The sequence below is a fragment of the Haliotis rufescens genome, unplaced genomic scaffold, assembly GCF_023055435.1.
Source record: "Haliotis rufescens isolate VD_foot unplaced genomic scaffold, xgHalRufe1.0.p SCAF_13, whole genome shotgun sequence".
NCBI lineage: Eukaryota > Metazoa > Mollusca > Gastropoda > Lepetellida > Haliotidae > Haliotis > Haliotis rufescens.
The window spans coordinates 28,643,846-28,664,627 of NW_025963813.1; the positions used below are offsets into that span (position 1 = coordinate 28,643,846).

General features: G+C 39.4%; 1 protein-coding gene and 1 non-coding gene across 2 annotated transcripts; one reads left to right on the plus strand and one right to left on the minus strand.

Annotated features, from left to right (window-relative positions):
• Positions 1-287: 287 nt before the first annotated feature.
• On the minus strand, positions 288-369 carry Trnas-aga. The gene has a single exon. It is a non-coding gene; the product is annotated as a tRNA-Ser (tRNA).
• A 5,252-nt stretch (positions 370-5,621) lies between these two features.
• LOC124127579 (PDZ and LIM domain protein 3-like) lies at positions 5,622-17,136 on the plus strand. Its single transcript, XM_046490983.2, has 4 exons — positions 5,622-5,851; positions 8,734-8,885; positions 12,480-12,718; positions 14,287-17,136. The coding sequence occupies exons 1-4, from the start codon at positions 5,741-5,743 to the stop codon at positions 14,379-14,381; spliced, it is 597 nt and encodes a 198-aa protein (XP_046346939.1). The 5' UTR covers positions 5,622-5,740; the 3' UTR covers positions 14,382-17,136.
• The last annotated feature ends 3,646 nt before the right edge of the window (positions 17,137-20,782 follow it).

Here is a 20,782-nt window from a genome sequence, read left to right on the forward strand (position 1 = left end):
TTTTGCAATATCTCCTATCCATGCACACCTAATGTTGTAGCCTAGTTTTTTGGTAAATGTTGGGTTTGCTCCCGGAAAGACAGCCACAGGCACTGAAGGGGTTACGTACCCGTGTAAAACGAGGTTGCTGGCATGGCATTCTCGAGGTAGGTGATACGTGCCACTCTGTGTATAGCTTGGGTATCTTTCTAGCACCTAAAATGGACAAGGTCTCATATTCCCCACGTACGTGGACCACGATGTCGCAAGTCTGCATGTGGTTAGCGGAAAACAGTTGTAAAAGAATGCGTCGTCGGCAGGATTCGAACCTGCGCGGGAAGATCCCAATAGATTTCTAGTCTATCGCCTTAACCACTCGGCCACGACGACCGCTGAGATAGGTTGTAATTAATTTCTTAGTCTACTTATTGCCCACTAGGGGCTGAAATAAATAAATGGAAAGTTGGTTTTCATATGTGTTTCATGTAATTTTGGTGTAATATGAGAAACTGTAAAGGTGGAAGTATAGTTGAATAAGATCGCTTGTTTGTTTTTCAGGCTTGTAAATGTTCCAAGCGGGGAGACAGCCGTAATTGAGGGACCGGTCAGTTTATATATCTTTAGATTTGACATTCAAGTGTAAAGGGTTTGAGTGAAGATTAAGAAAAACATAATTTTAATCTCGGAAAAGATGTCTATATTTACGGAAGAGAATTATTCCTCGTGGAACAAACAAGAAGAAATCCGTGCTATTGGATCACTGCTTACATCTGTCTTAAACGACCGGTCCCTAGAACGGTTGTACACTCTCCTACCCAGAATTCCTTGCGGCCGGCAGACAGCATTTGCTGGATCACCACTGCTCTGGATGTGTTGTTGATTGCAGGATGACAGGGCCTTAAATATATATACCGGGGTTATAGTATCCTTGTATATAGTACTGTGATACCGGTTGTCACCACATATGATCATGTTTGAATATTATATGATTTTACTGAGATTGAGCCTAGTTATATAGGCCTACGTAGATTACTTTTGATAAATATTTCAACCTGTGACCACAAGTCCTTGACGTCACGTTTCACATTCATAATAAATACGGGATAAATTTTCTCTAGATCTCTACAGCATTTACAGAATGTACAAATATCATCAACTAAGTTCACCACGAGTAATTCTATCTTTGTGTAGATTGTTCAGTAAATAAATCTATATTGAAAATCCAGTAGCTTACAGTCCTTAGTACATTTTCTGTAGATTTAGTATGAAAAAACATCTTTCAAATTAATAGGAAAGTGGAAAATACCATTCCAGTATTCTAATACTATAATGTTTCTGTCACTCTTGATTATTTTGTCATAAAAAATCTTGGATCCCTAGCTTTTTATCTGACAGAATGTCAAAAAAGAATTGTAGATGCTAAGTTGACTTAAATTTAATTATCTGTTTGCAGCGTTAGAAATTGGCACTAGTCCTATAGTCCTTGCCAAAGTGCCCAATGGTAAAGGTATCATAAGGACTAGTAGAAATTTGTCCTTTTTAAGGGTTTTGCTATATGTTATCATTATAAGGACTAGTGGACAAAAACTGTTAGTTTCTAACCCTGTGTTTGTAATGACAATTTTCCAAGCTTTAGCTTTTGATAGTCCAAACTTGTTCCTTTTATTTTGTATCTGCTCTTAAAATCTTCAAAGTTTGTACTACCATTTTTGTAAGAAACATCTCTTAAGTGGACTCCATGATGAATGTTATGCTTCATAATGTATAAGCATTCAAAAGGATGATTTAACCAGAGTGGTTGAACCATGATTTGTTCTCCATCATGATGTATATCATCATTATCAAACTCATGTTTCTATAAAATATGCCCCATGCAGTCATAAGGATTGTCCATACGAGATAAGCAGTCAACCATATTAGAGCTAATTAAGAATATGTGTCTTATGTGAATGATGTTATTGCTACCTGTATTCTTTAAAAGATTCAATGTCAATCATTCTAAGACCACCATCACTATATGCCAGAATCATGACTTTTCTTGTTATCTTATCCTTTTTGTCATTCCAAATAAATTTACAAAAACTTGATTTCATGAATAAATGTTCTTGGCAGGTTAGGTAGTGCAGAGAAAATATGTACTAGAGTAGAGACAGCCAAATTTTTTATAACTGTGATTTTCCCTATTGGTGTTAAATTTCTTCTACGCCAGTTGGCACGTATTCTGTATATTATATTTAATCATTTCTTTGTATTGATCACCCATCTTCTTTTAAAGAATGGTTCAGTTTAATACCTAAGATTTTAAAATCTTTTTTTTGTGCATGTCTAATTTTAAATCATTAACTAAAGTTATATTATTTCTCGACATTGCACCTATACAGATTGCTTTAATCCTCTCTACATTCATTTTAAAAGGCCAGACATTTTTTTAGAAGTTATTAATGTTTCTATGGCAGCATTTAGACAATTTTGAGATCCATCTGGAAAGAGTTGAGTATGGTCAGCATATTGTCCCCTTTATGTTCTAGGTTATTTAGTGTAATGCAGCGTTAGAAATTGGCACTAGTCCTATAGTCCTTGCCAAACTGCCCAGTGGTAAAGGTATCATAAAGACTAGTAGAAATTTGCCCTTTTTAAGGGTTTTGCTTTATGTTATCATTATAAGGACTAGTGGAAACTGTTAGTCCATAACACTGTAATGTCCTTTATGTGTGAGTGAGTGAGTTTGGTTTAACGCCGCTTTTAACAATATTCCAGTTATATCGCGGCGTGTCAGCTTAATGTGGGAGGAAAGCCCGAAGTGATGCAGGTCTCAGACGTTTACCACTTCGGTGAAACCCATGAGCACGGGTATGGTGCTGACAAACCTAGAAACATAATTGGGGCGAACCGGGATTCGAACCCACAATCATAGGTTTCTGGCGTGCCCAAGGGACGCAACTCTGCACAGCGAATCGCGGCGCCTTAGACGACTGGGCCACCCGTGCCCCCCCTTTATGTTAGAATTATCCCTGATCATTATTCTTAGTATTTTGACTACAAATAGGAATACAAGATACAGGGTCTCCTTGTCTACATCCCCTTTCTAACATAAAAAAGGATGAACGACCACAGATGCTGATGTATTATCAGTAAAAACATTCATCTGTTTAATAGTTTTTTTCCAAATCCGGTTTTTTTCTTATACTTGTTCAAAAAATTGTTTTGAGACTGTGTGAAAAGCCTTTTCAAAATCAGTTGATAACAGGAGGCGTGGAATTCTTCATACGTTATATAACACAGCAGTTGATCACTTGATGGTCGGTTGCCTGTGTTCATTTATCTGGACATCGGGCTATGTGTGGAACAGCGAGACTGGGCTGTGTTAAACAGGGTGGTCGTTAACTGACAGAGTTGTCTCCCATATATTCCGAAGAAGGGGATTTAAAATCTCATTAATCACACTTCCTCCTGTGAATACAGTGAACGGTACGAGTAAAATATTTCTAATTGAGCATACGCATACCTTTTTGTCATAGTTTTCCAGTTTAACTAGTGTGGGCTTGAAATTAAATGACTCTAATAAAAATGGTAGAGTATCAAAAGTAGCATCAACCCATGCTTGCCGTAAAAGGCGACTATGCTTGTCGTAAGAGGCGACTAACGGGATGGGTGGTCAGGCTCGCTGACTTGGTTGATGCCTGTCATCGATTCCGATTGCGTGGATCGATGCCCATGATGTCAATCACTGGAATGTCTGGTCCAGACTCGATTATTTACAGACCCCCGTCATATAGCTGGAATATTGCTGAGTGCGGCGTTAAACAACAAACCAACAACCAACAACAATTAAAAGTAGCAACTGATTTCTAACATCCGACAAATTTGGACATTCCACCAAATTTCATCACGGATTGAATTTCTAGACAATGTACATTTTCCCTTTCCTTAAATAATATTGTACCAACTACCAGTTTGAATAGTTGACCTGTGATTAGCGCGTTATTAACACAAATACGGAGGTTCGATGGTAATAATAGTAACTATGGTTCCAATGAAAGCATCTCCTTCCACATATTATAATAATGTGCTTGTACTAGTCCGGACTAATGCTGATTTTGTAGTGCTAGCCCACTGAGATACCATGCCGCAGTTTAACATGAATACACTCAACCACAGTATACTGACTAAAGCCGACTATTCCTTGTTTTATCCCCTCAATGCCGAGCACCCGTGGAGATCCGGGGTAGAATACCCATGCTTGCCGTAAAAAGTGACTATGCTTGTCGTAAGAGGCGACTAAAGGGATCGGGTTGTCAGGCTCGCTGATTTGTTGATGCATGTCATCGTATCCCAATTACGTGGGTCGATGCTCATGATGTCAGTCACTGGATTGTCTGGTGCAGACTCGATTATTTACAGACAGCTGGCATGTTGCTGAGTGCGGCGTTAAACAACAAACATAATGCCCAGCGCCAGGCCGGATAATCTTTCATAGTCTTTTGGAATCGAACCACCGTCCGTCCGCTCTCCGCGTGTGTGTTGTTTAATGACACACTTAGCAATGTATGATAGCTATATACGTCGGCGACCTGTAAATAATCGAGTCTGGATCAGACAATCCTGTGATTGATATTGTGAGCAACGATCCCAACATCGGGGTAAAATGACTACGTAATCAACAGTCAGCAAACCGGTCCATTTAGTAGCCTCTTAATTACGACCAGCATGGGTTGTTGGGGACCAATAATTATTCTAACCGGAATCCTCAAGGGGCCATTATTACATAATATGTTACTATGCTAAATAATACTTCAGCAATGTAATGTAGATTCACTGACGAACTAATGTCTGTGTGCTCCTGGATGATTCGTGTGTTTAGTTCGAAATCATATGTTGGAGGTAGAGGATGGTGTTCACGGCATCGAGGTAAGGTTTATTGCTTGCCTCCGAATCTCCTTGGGGAAATAATGCAATATTATCCTACATGTAACAGTCGATGAGTTAAATGTGACGAATTAAAAAAGAAACTCTTCGAAACAAATGATCGAACTGAAATCAAACAGATTTACATTCTTCATTCATACACTGAACAGAAACGTTAGGGAGGAATCATGAATATTTTGGAGAATATATTTACGAAATTATGTGCTCGGTCTTCTACGAAATAATAACCCACCCATCCACACCCCCCCCCCCCCCCCCCCCCCCCCCCACACACACACACACACACACAAATGTTCTTGATCCCTTTAAGTTGTTTTAAGTTTTGTTAATATTTATTTGTTAAACGTGAATTATCGTGAATTAATTAACTCCATATATCATAATTTTAGTCATTTAGTATTAGTCCTTTTCACTCAGATTTCCTGCAGAAATTAATGAAAAGTACATTGTACCTCAGCTTTTGGAAATATCCCACGACCATACAAACATCAAGCAATGAAGCATGACGATGTGGAGTTATTCACTGATGGCCAAAACCTGCCCCCGCAGGCTCCTTAAACTATAAATGCGTTCACTATAATTTCGACAATCGTGAATGCAAACCACTGTACTTTAGTATTCCTGTTGAGTAGTTCTGAACAAGTAATTCATTGTAATCCCATATGTGGGACGGGTGCACCTCAAGGCTACACCTATCCGGAGCGTGCTTTCCAACACTGGCCCCTATAACAGCAATGCAGTGCATGTAGGTCGGTAAACACTACCTACACAGACGCTAGGCAAGCAAGAGCTCCACGGCCTTCACGAGCGGTAGCAGACGATAGGTAACATCAAAATGGCGTCCGGCGATGTAACTGTTAGTCTTCGCAGATTTGACACAAGTCAGCCATGGGGTTTCAAGCTACAGGGAGGGACCGAATACGGCCTACCTCTTTTCATCGCCCAGGTTGGTATTTAACTTCATCCCATGCCGGGAGTGCGTGATAGAAGTTTTTTGAGTGAGTCAGGCATGGGTCCCGTTGTGATAAACCACAGAGGTGAGAGAGAGACGGTGTAAAAGCTGACAGTTCTAATCTAATACATTCACATCCGACACTTTTCGTTATATATAGTGTTCTATTTTGGTTAGAGTGTTTTAAATTAGTGGAATTCCCGACACTTAAATGAATGCGTATGGACAATTGGCAAATGCGAAACATTCGTTTTGAGTTAATTGTAAAGGAACATAAAAACATACACGCATGGTGAGCTGTTTCTGCGTTTCTCGGAATGTTCTCAACGCTTCCTTCGTAGATGGTTTTTTAACATGCAAGATACCGTGTCTACACTGTATGTTTTAATACTTATTAATTCGCCAGAAATGTTTCGGTATTTGGTAAAATATCCCTTTTTCAAGTATCTTTATAATGAGAAGGATTAGTCACTAAATCTACGTTTGCTTCGTTATGTAATTGGTGATGCGGCGCACCTGTTGGGAGGTCCGGTTCAGGTTACAAAACAAAACCAGCTGATTGAGAAAACATTACACCATATTCACTATTTATGGATTGAAACAAAGCCAAGGTCACGTCAAACCAATATTTTAGCTTATAAATATACACAGTTATTTTCTCCGTTACATACCTTTTTCTTATTTGGTATCATTGATGATCTCCGTATTGTTTATGGCCGTTATAGGAATTAATTCAGTATCATCACAGCTTTTGAGCATGAATTAATGGCTTATACTTTATATATGTGAGGGTCTTTTTAAGTACTAAATGAGTAATTTATTTTCCAGCCGATGCAGTGTTAATAACTGCGAATATGTTTGTATAATACATTCTAACATATTGGTTAATCGGCTGATGGCGAAACGGATCCGTTAATTAACAGATAATATACTTTCTCTCTCTAGTCCCACGTAAATGTAACTTAATGTTTAAACTGAACTTAATAAGAGATTTCTCCTTTATGTATCTAGCTTCGTCCTCCCCGTGAGTAAATAATGTTCGCTGTGAGTTGCTCCTCTTCCGCACTGCCGCTGCACTCGCGTACCTTCTAGACCCATATATAGAAAGGAATGCACGCTCGCGCCAAACACATCGTTCGGGTTACCTTGACCACGTGATACGTGGGAAGTAAAGCTCCGCGCAGCGGTAACTTGGTGCCTATAACTTTTGATCTGGAGTGTAGCGCGCCCAGTAATGGAGCTTGGGAGCATGCACACTATGTTTCGAGTTTATGCCTTGATACGTTTAATTGTTTACACGCATCTTTTGATATCAGTCTCATTCGACTAAAATATTTAACTCCGATTTGATACCTATCTTCACGCAGAGGTGCCGTGTCGGAGTGTAAGATATGGTTTAATTAATTAATATCTAACTTTAAATAGGAGATAAACATACTGTGTTTTCAGTGTACCTGAAGATTTAACCGCGCTTAAGTGAATTTGGAACCGAGCTCTCGCGGCCAATTGATGAATTACCGAGTCACCGAGACAGAATTAGCACCGAAATATTAAAAACAAAATTCTTTGGTGTTCAGTAAAGCCTGGATATAACGAACGTAAAGACACGACGGAATTCAGTCCGCCATATCCCGAGTACGTTACTCCCCAAATCGTGTTCATAATTTTATGTTGACTTGCCTGTTGGGGGGCACGGATGGCCCAGTCGTAGAGTTGCGTCCCTTTGGGCACGCCAGAAACCTATGATTGTGGGTTCGAATCCCGGCACATCCCGATTATGTTTCTAGGTTTGTCAGCACCATACCCGTGCTCGTGGGTTTCACCGAACTGGTAAACGTCTGAGACCTGCATCACTTCGGGCTTTCCTCCCACATGAAGCTGACACGCCGATATAACTGGAATACGTAAAAGATAAGAAAGAAAGATTTGCCTGTTGATTGATTACAGACACTGTAAATGACTTATAATTACTTTCCACGAGAGGTCAACGCTGAACTAGTTTACTTACGAAAACGTCAAGTCAGGTGTAAGATATTTGATTTATAAGATCTTTGAATGACCTATGTTTTGAGTTTGACCTCGTAGCGTCACAACACTAGTATCTGCACTCGTGACTAGCTTCGCTTTTCTTCTTAAATTATAACCAGAAACCAAAATATCAAAGTATGTATACTATTTAACTTTAAATGCCCTTGATTTAAACTTTTGTCTCATCAATTTCAAGGTATTAATACGTTTCATTTATATCTGTTAATCACGCAATAATCACTGTTGTGCATATCATGGCAAAAGATAATTACCCTCTTAATAATCGGGTCTGGAACAGATAATCCAGTGATTAACATCATGGGGGAATAACAAAATTAATTAATAATAAGTAAATAAATAAAGATAAATTTAAATAAAATATTAAAAAATATATGATTTATGTATGATATTTTCCTACATGTCACGACGTTTCACTAACAGACAATAGTTAATTCAGCCATTGTCTCCTCGCTTACCATGGCACCCTTACCAGAACAATAGGTCATGGCAAAAGAAGAAGACTCGGTGACTAGGTTAATTGCGTGTCATCGTTCCCCAACGGCATGGAACGGAATTGTATTTACAGACCATCCATGATAGGTATACAATTTTGGGGGAATATTTACACTACCTGTTTCAAATTGTGCAATACACATTACTTTGTCACGTGCGCCATCATCATACACTAAAGTGAACCCCGTTATTACGGACATTTTTCTTTCCGGACGATTACGATATCTAAAAATATACAAAGGACATTACTCCGTATCCATGATTCGTTAATCCGGACATTTGTTAATCCGAACTGTACTGTCCGTATTAACGAAGTTTCACTCTACGTTTACCAGGTCTCCCCCAAGAGTATCGCTGGAACCGCCGGGCTGCAGAATGGAGATGGGATCGTGAGGATCGGGGATGCGTGTGCAAATGGCTGGTCTCATGAAAAAGCCAAAGCCGAACTTATCCGGGCTGGCAACGATGTTGATCTCACAGTGAAGAGGTAATATGACGGGTACCCGGTGGGAAGGGGTGGTTAAGTTTCCTTTTGTTTCGTAACACGTAGTCATAAGGATTCCACATGATGTTTTTAACCCCTTACCCCAAAAGCCCGACAGTGGACTGTTTAGATGACCACACTTTTTATTAAAGGGATATTATCAGCTTAGAAATTGGCACTAGTCCTGTTGTCCTTACCAAACTGCCCAATAGTAAAGGTATCCTAAGGACTAGTAGAAATTGGCCCATTTTAAGGGTTTTGCTATATGTTATCATTATAAGGACTAGTCGACAAAAACTGTTAGTTTCTAACCCTGTGATATACATTTACCATATTTTCTCTGATTCATCACCAACAAAAGAATGCGAATACTGTACATGTTGGTTAATATTTGAAAAATTACTCATATTCAAGAGATATCAGATTGGTTCGATGCACCATCGAACATACTGTTAAGTTGTTTGAACCGACGCTCATGAACGCATCACATATGAGACCATAGATACATGACTCCAGATACACCATTTGACTCGTGCAGGATTAGCGTATAAAGTTTGGAAATCACGCGATAAGAATAAAGACAATGTGGTAACACTAAACTGATTGTTAGTGTTGTCATTAAGTTGTAGGCTCGTTGACTTGGTTGATGCATGTCATCGATCCCAATTGCGTGCGATGTTTATGATATTAATCACTGGATTGTCTGGTCCAGACTCGATTATTTACAGACCGCCGTCATAAAGCTGGAATATTGCTGAGTGCGGCGTTAAACAACAAACCAACCAACCAACATTGGAAAAATATCTTCTAAAAACATACCTCTCTATGTAATTCTATGGTTATCATTTTTTTTGGCGGTGAATATATATGCTGTTTTGTCACGATCCAGAACCCACGGATTGATATTCTTCAAAACTGACTGTAGTTCTGATCATGACATACAAATCCCATAAAATCATAATTGTATTTTTAAATGCTTAAGATAAACAATATAATGTTGTTTCATAAGTTTTTATTATTCTGAAGAATATATAGGTTAATTTTAATCAAAACTGCCCGAAAAGTGACTCATCCTTATCGCTAAAGTGATATATATATATAAGAACCACGCTTGCCGGCCTGCTCCAGACCTCGTTCACTTAGAGGGGAAGGCACTTGTCTAGGCTGTGTATATCGTTGCGTGCCACACTCACACAACAACTCGTTTTGCAAATGGACTCCACTGACGGACGGTAGGTTGTGCAGATGTGACGTTTTCAAAGCACTGAATTATTGCAGCATCTGGGACATGTAGTCCATTTGCAATTTATTGGATGCTTAACGAAACGATTTGTGGAAAACATTTGTTTATCAACTTTTACGCATCAGAATATAGTATGCTAGGTTGTAACGTGCATGCATGCACACGCCTACTATTATTATTATATGGGAGACTAGACAAGAAAATTGTCATATTAAATATAGGTAATTATATGTTCTGGAGACTAATCTAGGTCGTCATAATGTTGTAAATAATTTTATATGTCAGACAAGGCAAGATAGAAATATAATGTTGATTATGTACATGTATATAGAAAGGTTTTCAGGCGTTTGTGTTTTAGGGTGGTGAATATCCTGTATTAGGAATAAATATTGTCCTCAGCTCGTCAAGACTCATAAATATTATTCCTAATGCAGGATATTTACAATCCCGAGCGTGTGTTTCTTAGCTTCTATAATGGACATGTTTTTTCTCTCACAAACTGTGGAATGTGAGCATTAACATATTACGTAACAAACTCAATGATTAGTCATTTAGACGGTGACAAAACTGTACTCGTAAAAAAGCGCCAACTGACACTTGTTTTATAGACAATGTCTTAACCACCCTGTTGTCAACATTTATAATTTTTAAAGCATAAAAATAACTTTGTCAGTGATCGTCTTTCGCGGCAGTCCACCCGCTGAATTAAGTTATATATAAGTGATTACCCTTCATCACTGGAATGTCTGGTCCAGACTCGATTATTTACAGACTGCCGTCATATAGCTGGAATATTGCTGAGTGCGGCGTTAAACAACAAACAAACAAAACAAAAAACATCATAAAAAAGCTACTTAGTCCTTGCGACGTCACGTATGTTTTGTCCGTCTGGTCAATTTATATTTCAAGCAGAAACAACCCAAAATTTCGGAATTATTTCGGCGAAATCCAGCTTTCTTGAAGTTGGGAAAAGACGCCAACTGATAAAGCTTCGGGGGTCTGTAAACACAGGTGCTGAAACTGATATGCCTTCCGCCCTCGCTAAATTGCTTCGTTTTACTTTGTATCTACACGAAGAAGTTATAAAAGGTATCAGCTACATAATAACATACACCTGGACAAAGTAAAGCACCACCGGATTGAAACACATATTTGTAAAAGTTCAACAACCATCCGTGCACTGTCATGACAGTTGACACACGTGTTGCACGTGCAAATCACACATTGTAAGCCATATATTGGTGCACGCAAATCTTCACGTGGTCGATTTATGCCGTTTGTGGACAGAGGGTCAAACGCACGTTTCATCTCAAGTCATTTTACAGTCAATACAATGTTCGCGTTTGACACCCTACATACCCAGGTATGACGCTAAGTACATATACATATCGTCTTGGTCGTCAGTATTGTGCATGTCTTTGTTTGTTTGTTGTTTAACAGTTGTTTACCTGAAAAGAACACGAGAACATGTGGTCAAAATAGAGAATTGGATAGGGCATCATTTTATACAACCCAAGTGAGAATTGTTTGATAGACATTACTTAGAAGTTGACGGATGACAAAGTAGACACAATTTATGGATAACAACTTCTTTAATACTGTAAAGGCGACGTTTCGGTATAGATCCTTATACGTTTCCTTGCTTGACAAACGTTAAAGGGATCTATACCGAAACGTCGCCTTTACAAACAAACAAACAAACAAAAATGTTACTATAAAGGCGACGTTTCGGTATAGATCCCTTTAACGTTTGTCAAGCAAGGAAACGTATAAGAATCTGTACGGAAACATCGCCTATACAGTATTAAAGAAGTTGTTATCCATAAATTGTCGTAATTGACAGTATGGTGCGTCCCGTAACATTCGATTTTGTCAAGTGGGATTACAATCGTGACAATGTTCATGACAGATTCTGCTGTGTCGGATCAAAATCGTAACAATGTCCTGTGTTGTCAAGACGGTGTCCTCTGTATCGGGACGCTGTCGATCGTGATGAACTGTTCATGAATTGTTCATTGCCGTTTCTTGTCGATTGAGTCCAGGTTGCGTCCAGATCTTGCCGAATGCGAACCGTCTTTGTCGGTTAATATCACTGTCCGGTCACTGTCTGATCTCTGTCGGATCGCATTCGGGAAATTCGGGACAGATTCGGTCTTTTTTTACCTTGCGGAAGATATACAAATCGGACCAGATTCGGCTTGAGAACGGGAAAATCGGGACGAATTCGGCTGACTCGGGACGCTTCCTGAACAATATCTGATTGTTTGTGAATTTCCCGCCATTGTCCTAATGCCAGTTCTTTGACCTGAATATAAACAAAAAACACATTTATTTAAAACCCGTTGTTTATTCAGAGGTGCTGTGAACACGGCTGACCCAGCAGTGAGGGCCGCAGGACAGCAGGCAGCGTCCCCCAGGGTGGAGCTGGACGAGGGGAGCATCAACCCCCACATGAACGAGGGGTCCGCCTACAGGGACGTCAAGCCCAAGACATACCAGATCCTGGAACAACAGTTGTCAGGAAGCACGCCCCCTCCTTCCGCCCTGGGGCGAGGCAAGGGGCGGCAGGCCGGAGGAGGGGGTGGCGGTGCGGGTAGGTGTACATTCCGATTCAGTGTCAGATTTGCTCATACGAGTGAGATTGATTTGGTCGAACCAATAATATAATAAACACACTAATGTGAAAACTATTGATATAACTTTTAACACTCTTTGGTGTACATTTGTCCAATTTATGAAAAAAAACTGGGCGGTCTCTGTGGAAATGAACACTATATTCATATATCACTTCCAATGTTTAAAGAACATAGCTTGCTTTACTTAAATGGCTTTTAACTATAAAATACCATTCTACCATGAATTTGGAACCTCCTTGATTCTGATTGGTCAGTCTAATTGGTCACGGGTGGCCCACTCGTCTAAGGCGCCTTGATTCGCTGTGCAGAGTTGCATTCCTTAGGCACACCAGAAACCTAAGATTGTGGGTTCGAATCCCGGTTCGCCAGATTATGTTTCTTGGTTTGTCAGCACCATATACCCGTGCTCGTGGGTTTCACCGAAGTGGTAAACGTCTGAGACCTGAATCACTTCGGGCTTTCCTCCCACATTAAGCTGACACGCCGTGATATAACTGGGATGCTCTTAAAAGCGGGGTTAAACCCAACTCGCTCACTAATTCAGAAAAGAAAAGGTTACACTGTAAGCCATGTGGTTTTAAGAAGCAGTTATTTGCACTCACAAATTTGGGCCCAACCATTTTATAATCTGGGTGGGTGGCCCCGGCAGGAGATAAATTGTCATTTTAGTTTTCTGGGTTTAAAAAAATTATAACTAAAGTTAAATAAGCAGTCATAAAAAAGGTAGGGGAAAATGTATTGTAAATGCCAAATAAAATGCATGGCCTCACAATTCCATAGATTTAAATATAAAACAATGTAATATAATAATACCAACAGCCAAAATGAAGTATGGAGTATAATGCTGTACTCCTCCCTGCAAATTGTTTGTAAGGCTAAAGTAATTATGAGTGTCTGAAGGCAATGAAATTATTAAGTCTGACCGCCCTATCCCAATTTTAGGTAGTTGTTTCGACAAGTCATCATCTGTATCATCGCTGAACCTACACTAACCCATTCTTGTGATCGCAAATTACCGGTGCTTGGTTTTCATTAACATTTTTACCTACCAGTCAAACGTGGACATAAGGGAAAGAGTAAGGGAGATAACTCGACTTAGCTAGAAACCAAAGCCACCGCTTAATAATGGATATGAAGGCATCCTTTCCATTAAAATGAATTTGGTAGGGCTTTCTTTTGCATGTCAGTTTTTCGATGTTGGAATTTCTCACAAACTCGATCCTAATTAATGGATGAGACTGGGCCATGCCAACATAGAGGCTGGTTTGTGACTCGCATTCTGATTGGTACGTTTGACCTAGTAGCGTAGCCAATCAAATTGGCAAATCAAGGGACAGTAATTTTCGATTGCGAGAACCAGGGGAATGGATCCAGGGATTAGTGTAGGTTTACCAAAATGTTAGCCCTGGTGATAGAGAGGATGTCGACAAGTCCCAGAATCCCCAGGATGCAAATGTTATCATGTAATCTTCATGTTTTGTGCACCCTAAAGCAAGAAATATAATTGGAGCTCATTACATTCCAGGACCGTCCTCCATTTTTGATCGGAAGAAGCAAGAGCGGTCTGGCTACCTCCAAGCCCAGGGCAAGACGATTCAGAAGGCTTATGGTGAACAATAAAAAGCAAAGCATGTGATATGTAGACATCAATGGCGGAAGTGTTTTCTTGGAATCGGGGCTCTAGATCTATTGCCGTTCTGAAGAAATCGTTCCACTTTGAGGACTTCTATGGTGCAATTCTCCACAAGGGATTACCATGACAATAACTTTTATATTCCCTGCATAATGATGGAACAATATTATGTCGGATGTTGAGTAATGGTTCCATTTATCTCCCCCCAACAACCCTACTAGCCTACCCCCACACCACTCCCTAGGGTAACGTGTACACCTTCCCTATTTAGAATCTCAATGCATATCTAACCATTGTCCATGTAATGCGCACATCAATGTAGGGGTCTTGCAGGGAGTCTATATCTTTTATATATTCTCCCTGGCTCTTAGAAGGAGTTTAAAGCTTGATGTTGAATATAAAAAAATATGTCCTGAAGATCAGGAGCGGGATATCAAACTTTCAAACTGCTCCCTCAATAATATAGTCATAATTGATTGTTTACATCATAGGGAAGGGGACACACTTCTACATTGTACTTTGAGTACAGTAACATGATCTTTCAAAAGCTTTTGGCGAATGTGCCGTAGCTATTTAAAGCATTTGCTTGTCAAGCTAAAAACCAAATCTGATACCTTACATGGGTGTACACAATATTGCTAGAAGCAAAGTAACATCATGGTCGTTTACTCACTCAAAAATTCAAAAGACTTAATAGCTTGAACACGTCGCAAGGGAATATCTCTTGAGAGTCCATTCTCAAATATATCCTTTATCATCCAGGGTAAAGTATCTCCACCTTATGATAAACAAACAGCATTAGGAATTGGCATTAGTCCTATAGTCCTTGCCAAACTACCCAGTCGTTAAGGTATCATAAGGACTTGTAAAGATTTGTCGTTTTTAAGGTTTAAATGTTTATTGTAACCGACCCGTGAAGATCCGGGATAGAATAGGTCTTCAGCAACCAATGCTTGCCGTAAAAGGCCACTGTGCTAGTCATAAGAGGCGACTAACTGAGTTGGTTGATGCATGTCATTGATCCCAATTGCGTGGATCGATGTTCATGATGTTAATCACTGGATTGTCTGGTCCAGCGTTAAACAACAAACAAACAAACAAAATTTATTGTAACCGATTGGAAATATAGTACGCTGGATAATCGCGGATATAATAGTGCCAGATTTGGCCCCAGGACGAGTCTCTGTAAGTGGGGTCCACACAGAAAGGCGCTATCACGGAAAATGTCACTTCATTGACACTTCATGCATTAAATTCATCACCAATCCCACCACACAACCTGCTTTATTTTATAGTTAGCACCACTCCCCAAATAGTTTTGAATAATGAATTTCCTTGTTTTATATGTGTGGTTGGTTGTTGTGTTCTGCAATTACAGATTATTCAAATATATTTACAAATATAAGCCTGTTATGATACAGTCATCCCCCGATATAACACAGAGGGACACAGGGAACAGTGGGGTATCACCAGGGAATTCCCATAATATGTATAAAGTGACACTAAAAAGTTGTTCGGTTATTGGAACCTAAACCACAAACAGAAAGTAACATTTGATGGTTTGAATTATTTTTATTTACTTTATTAATTAATTTTATAAATGATAATTAATCAAATGCATTCTATATATTCTGTGATTACAACAAACACCTTGTTATGTGAGAAGTAAATCCATTCACATATTATCGTCAAAATATCAGTCAATTAAACAAAATATTAAAGAAGTGTGGTATAAGTTTTATATAGACCTGATATACCAAGCCCAATCCTGATCTCTCTAGCGTGATAATTAACATGACTGTTTAGGGGGATAATGTGTCATGACAGTTTGGGGGGATAATGTAACATGACAGTTTGCGGGGATAATGTGTCATGACAGTTTGGGGGGATAATGTAACATGACAGTTTTGGGGGGATAATGTGACATGACAGTTTGGGGGGATAATGTTACATGACAGTTTGGGGGATAATGTGACATGACAGTTTGGGGGGATAATGTTACATGACAGTTTGGGGGGATAATGTAACATGACAGTTGGGGGGAATAATGAACTTTGGAATAAACTGATTGGAGGGTTCCTTGGAGTTTGTAATATCCGGAGTTGACTGGAATTTTTTTAAATGTTGTATTAAATGAATATGTTGACTATTCATATATTTTATAAAAATGGCGTGCCTATAAAATATTAGGTCATTAAACTTAAACAGTCCTGGAGCAGTTTAAGTATAGGATAGAGCATTGTAAGTCTCAGGTTGTGATGTACAATAAGTATATGTGTGAATATCACTTCTCTTTTCCTTGTTAATAACTGTCTTGAACAAACATGTACATATGAATTCAATATACAATGGAAACGGTTTATTTAAACATAAACATTTTAAACAAAATAATGCAAATAATTTACACATATTTATTTTTTGCAGTAAATTGCAAGTGAGTGTGAAGTGTCTTGTCTACCAATCATGCAAAATCCAGTTTGGCAAAATCTAATAAACTCAATTAATAAAAATTGACATTCTCCGAGTATATTGACCGCCATATGAAACTAATCAGAATTAAATGTAAATACATGTAATACATCCCACGTTGAAACTACTCCACGAAGCCCTGGGTTTTGCATGGTGTACATACCTATGTTGCTTGTTTCTTATACACCTATAGTGTTCATCTGTCTGGAATTAATTCCAGGTTCTTGCTATGTTCTTGAAATCTTTTCATGCAATAAATATCTTTATCAGCTATTACTTTGTCTTCATATTACAGATCAATATTTCTTGGACTGTCGGCATGGATTGTTGCTCATAATATCAATCACTGGATTTCCTGGTCCAGACTTGGTAATTTTAAGGCCACAGTCATATAGCTGGAATATTGCCGAGTGCATCATTAAACAACACATACACCTATTACTAAGACTGTGTTCATCATAAGTAGGCGTGTGAACCAAAGTGATGGGGGTCTTAGACGTTAACCATTTACAACCTTACAAACTTGTCCAGGCATCCGGTCATACAGGGGGGTTGTTACTGGAGCAGGAGCTCAATACTGTGAATATGGTAGCTTGAACATTGCCTGAATGCATCATAAAGCAACAAGCAAACAAACTGACACCTCACAATTCAACACTTCACAAAACGTCAGTGGGCACAGGTGGCCCATTTGTCTAAGGCACTGCAACTAGCAGTTGCGTCCCTTGGGCACGCCAGAAACCTATTGCCCCAATCATGTTTCTAGGTTTGTCAGCACCATACCCATGCTTGTGGGTTTCAACAAAGTGGTAAAAGTCTAAGACCTGCATCACTTTGGGCTTTTCTCCCACATCAAGCTGACACATGTGATATAACTGGAATATTGTTCAAAGCAGCATTAAACCCAACTCACTCACTCACTCTCAAAGCAAAAGACAAGTTTGACAAGAAAACTCTTAAGATATGTACAGAGCATTTGTTGTAGCTTCTGTAGTGAACTAACAGTTTACTGCAAGGTTAAAACTGGTAATGGCTGCATAAACAGCACCTCGTGATATACCTCTGGATATCCATCCAAACATAGTGCAACAACACTCATAGAAGATCATCTTTTATTTCCTATTCTTGAAATGCAGTTCAAACTTCTCATTATCTGGGCTTCAATCCACAAAGCATTTGTAGGTCTACGACCATTATAACGTGACAATGCATCATAGACTTACAACTGTCGGAGAGCTACAAACACTCAAGGCCTGTACAGCAATTCTAGTAGATTGACAGAATACATACCAAAACAGCTTCAACTATATAAAAGACTAGTGTATCTCCTTGATATTCTGCATCGTTATGGCTAATGAGAAGCATATTGCACAGACAGACAGTCTTTCAAAGAGATACAAATTGATACAAGTCCATGACCAGCAGATCCTTGTGTGACAAAGAGAGGCAACTCTGCACAGCAAATTGCAGCCTCAGATCACAAAGCTAGCCATGCATACAACAGGGCTTTGCAAACCTTTTTCAGTAGTCATGTGTGGAACTGACAGTTTTCAAATAATATCCAACAGCTTAAAGTGACCCAATTGACTGATTACAAGCTAAAGCCACAGTCTATGGTAATGTATGTGTGACCCACGGGGATTCCGGGTAAAAATATAGGTCTCCAGCAACCTTTGCTGGTCGTAAGAGGCGACTAAATGGATCGCAGTCTTCATGACTTGCATGTCATCATACCCCAATTGCATGGATCAATGCTCATGATGTCAATCAATAATTTGTCTGGTCTAGATTCGATTATTTACAGGCCGACATCATACAGCTGGAATATTGCTCACTGCGGGATCAATCAATCAATCAATCAATCAATTGATCTGTACAGTTGACGTTTTCACTCATGGCTGCACCACCCATTATCAGCTCAATGAGATGAACATGCTATTTGACAAGGACAGACAAATATTCTCTAGGCTAAAAGAAATAATAGTCTTGGTTATCAGGCACCACCCGCATCATCAGAAAGTCTGCCGCGCGTTTCATTTCCATTTTTTAAAAAAAATTAAAAATCCTGATACTAAAAAACAATGCGATGCAATATAGCACGTAGTTACTTCCCTTTACATGCACAGGGAGCCCCTCTCCCAGATTGTTTGTTTGGTTACATACTAGTTTTAATAATCAAAAAAATAATAAATAACCACCACCACGCACTATATTTTCAAAAGTCATTGCCTATATTTTTTAAGCCCCATGTATTTGTTTCAGATGTATCACAGAGATGTAGATGTGCTTTATGTATTTCTTTCGGAACCCAACAAATATAATTTCCCCACGAGCTAGATTGCCCCTTCATTTTGAAATTGATAAAACACTTTTCAGTTTCTGAATTCCCAAGATTATTTCACCCGTTGGGCATGTCTCTGTGTTCATTTTACATATGTGTTTGTTAAGTTTACTCTTGTGAAAGTATATTCATCACTGGCTCATACAACAAACATATTTGCAAAAGGATTTTGAAGTGTCCCCTTCAGGGACCAGGGTCCATTTCAACAAAGCGATCATACATCTACCTTAGGACTGCCATAAGTACATGCTGCAGTACAGGACTTACGACGTCGTAGCTACGATCGTTTGTGAAACGTACCGTATTTTAACCGTACCAATAAAATTTTAACTGCCATGTACTGCTAAGAAGTAGGCAATCAAGTGTTTCATAACTCCTAGCATTGTGGTATGATTTAACTATCAGGGTCTAGATTTTCGAAACGATTAATCTTAACAACTTAGGTTTAAGATAAAATACATTTTCGAAACTATCGTAAACCTGTCGCAGATCGTACAGGGCTACGATACCTATCGTTACTCTGACAGAGAACTCATTTGTGTTAGAGATTGAAAAAGCGGCCAGGGTGTTCCCAAGTGACGTCACGGGGATTTCCCAGCCGCATACAACAACATGGAGAAGTGACACGGAATTCATCATCACATTGTCAGGTCACACTGTTTAACACGCAACTATTTCAGTGACATTCCGTACACTCCTACATATGTCCTACATGTAGACGTTTTGTTCTGATGATAAAAGATGCCATGACTACCCGAACACAAATAGCATTCCTGTGCCATGGAAAGGCATTTTTCAAACCCAATAAATGTTATAATCAATAACGTAGTGTTACCACAATATAGCTATTAGAATTGAAATAATGTGCAAAAAAGATACTTCACTATTTTCCCTTCAAATGATCCTCTCGCGAGTGCGCATAACTTTATGTAAACACATCGCGTACAAAGTCAAGGGGGGCGGTCGGGTAGCCTAGTGGTTAAAGCGTTCGCTCGTCACGCCGAAGACCCGGGTTCGATTCCCGACATGGGTACAATGCGTGAAGCCCATTTCTGGTGTCCCCCGCCGTGATATTGCTGGAATATTGATAAAAGCGACATAAAACCATACTCACTCACTCACAAAGTCAAGGACGAAAGTAAGGGATGTAGCATTGCACCAGGAGTGGTTGTTGTTGACCCATCAACAGATCCGACGTCTGACTGGGGGCATGAGACGTAGGGTGGAGTGCGTCATCCGGGCACGTGGCGTTTACACCCGCTACTGATCTGTTTCAGGTGTCATGTCAAGTAGAGACGTCAAGGAACATTTTCACATGAAACATCAAACGTAATTCGTTTACTTAATCCTGCAGCCGCATACTTTTTGTAGGTATTGTCTAAGGTCAAACACAGTACCTGTGTTACCATTATGCTTTTGTCAGTAAATTTCAGTCACAACTCACCAATATCTTCTTTATTTGTTGTCAAATGTTTGTTCTATCCGATGACAATGGTATCGCCCAGCTCCTGTGGTCAGTCATCCCATGCCATGATGTTTGCCATTTGTCATGGTTCAGAAATAGGGGTGTGCTTAACT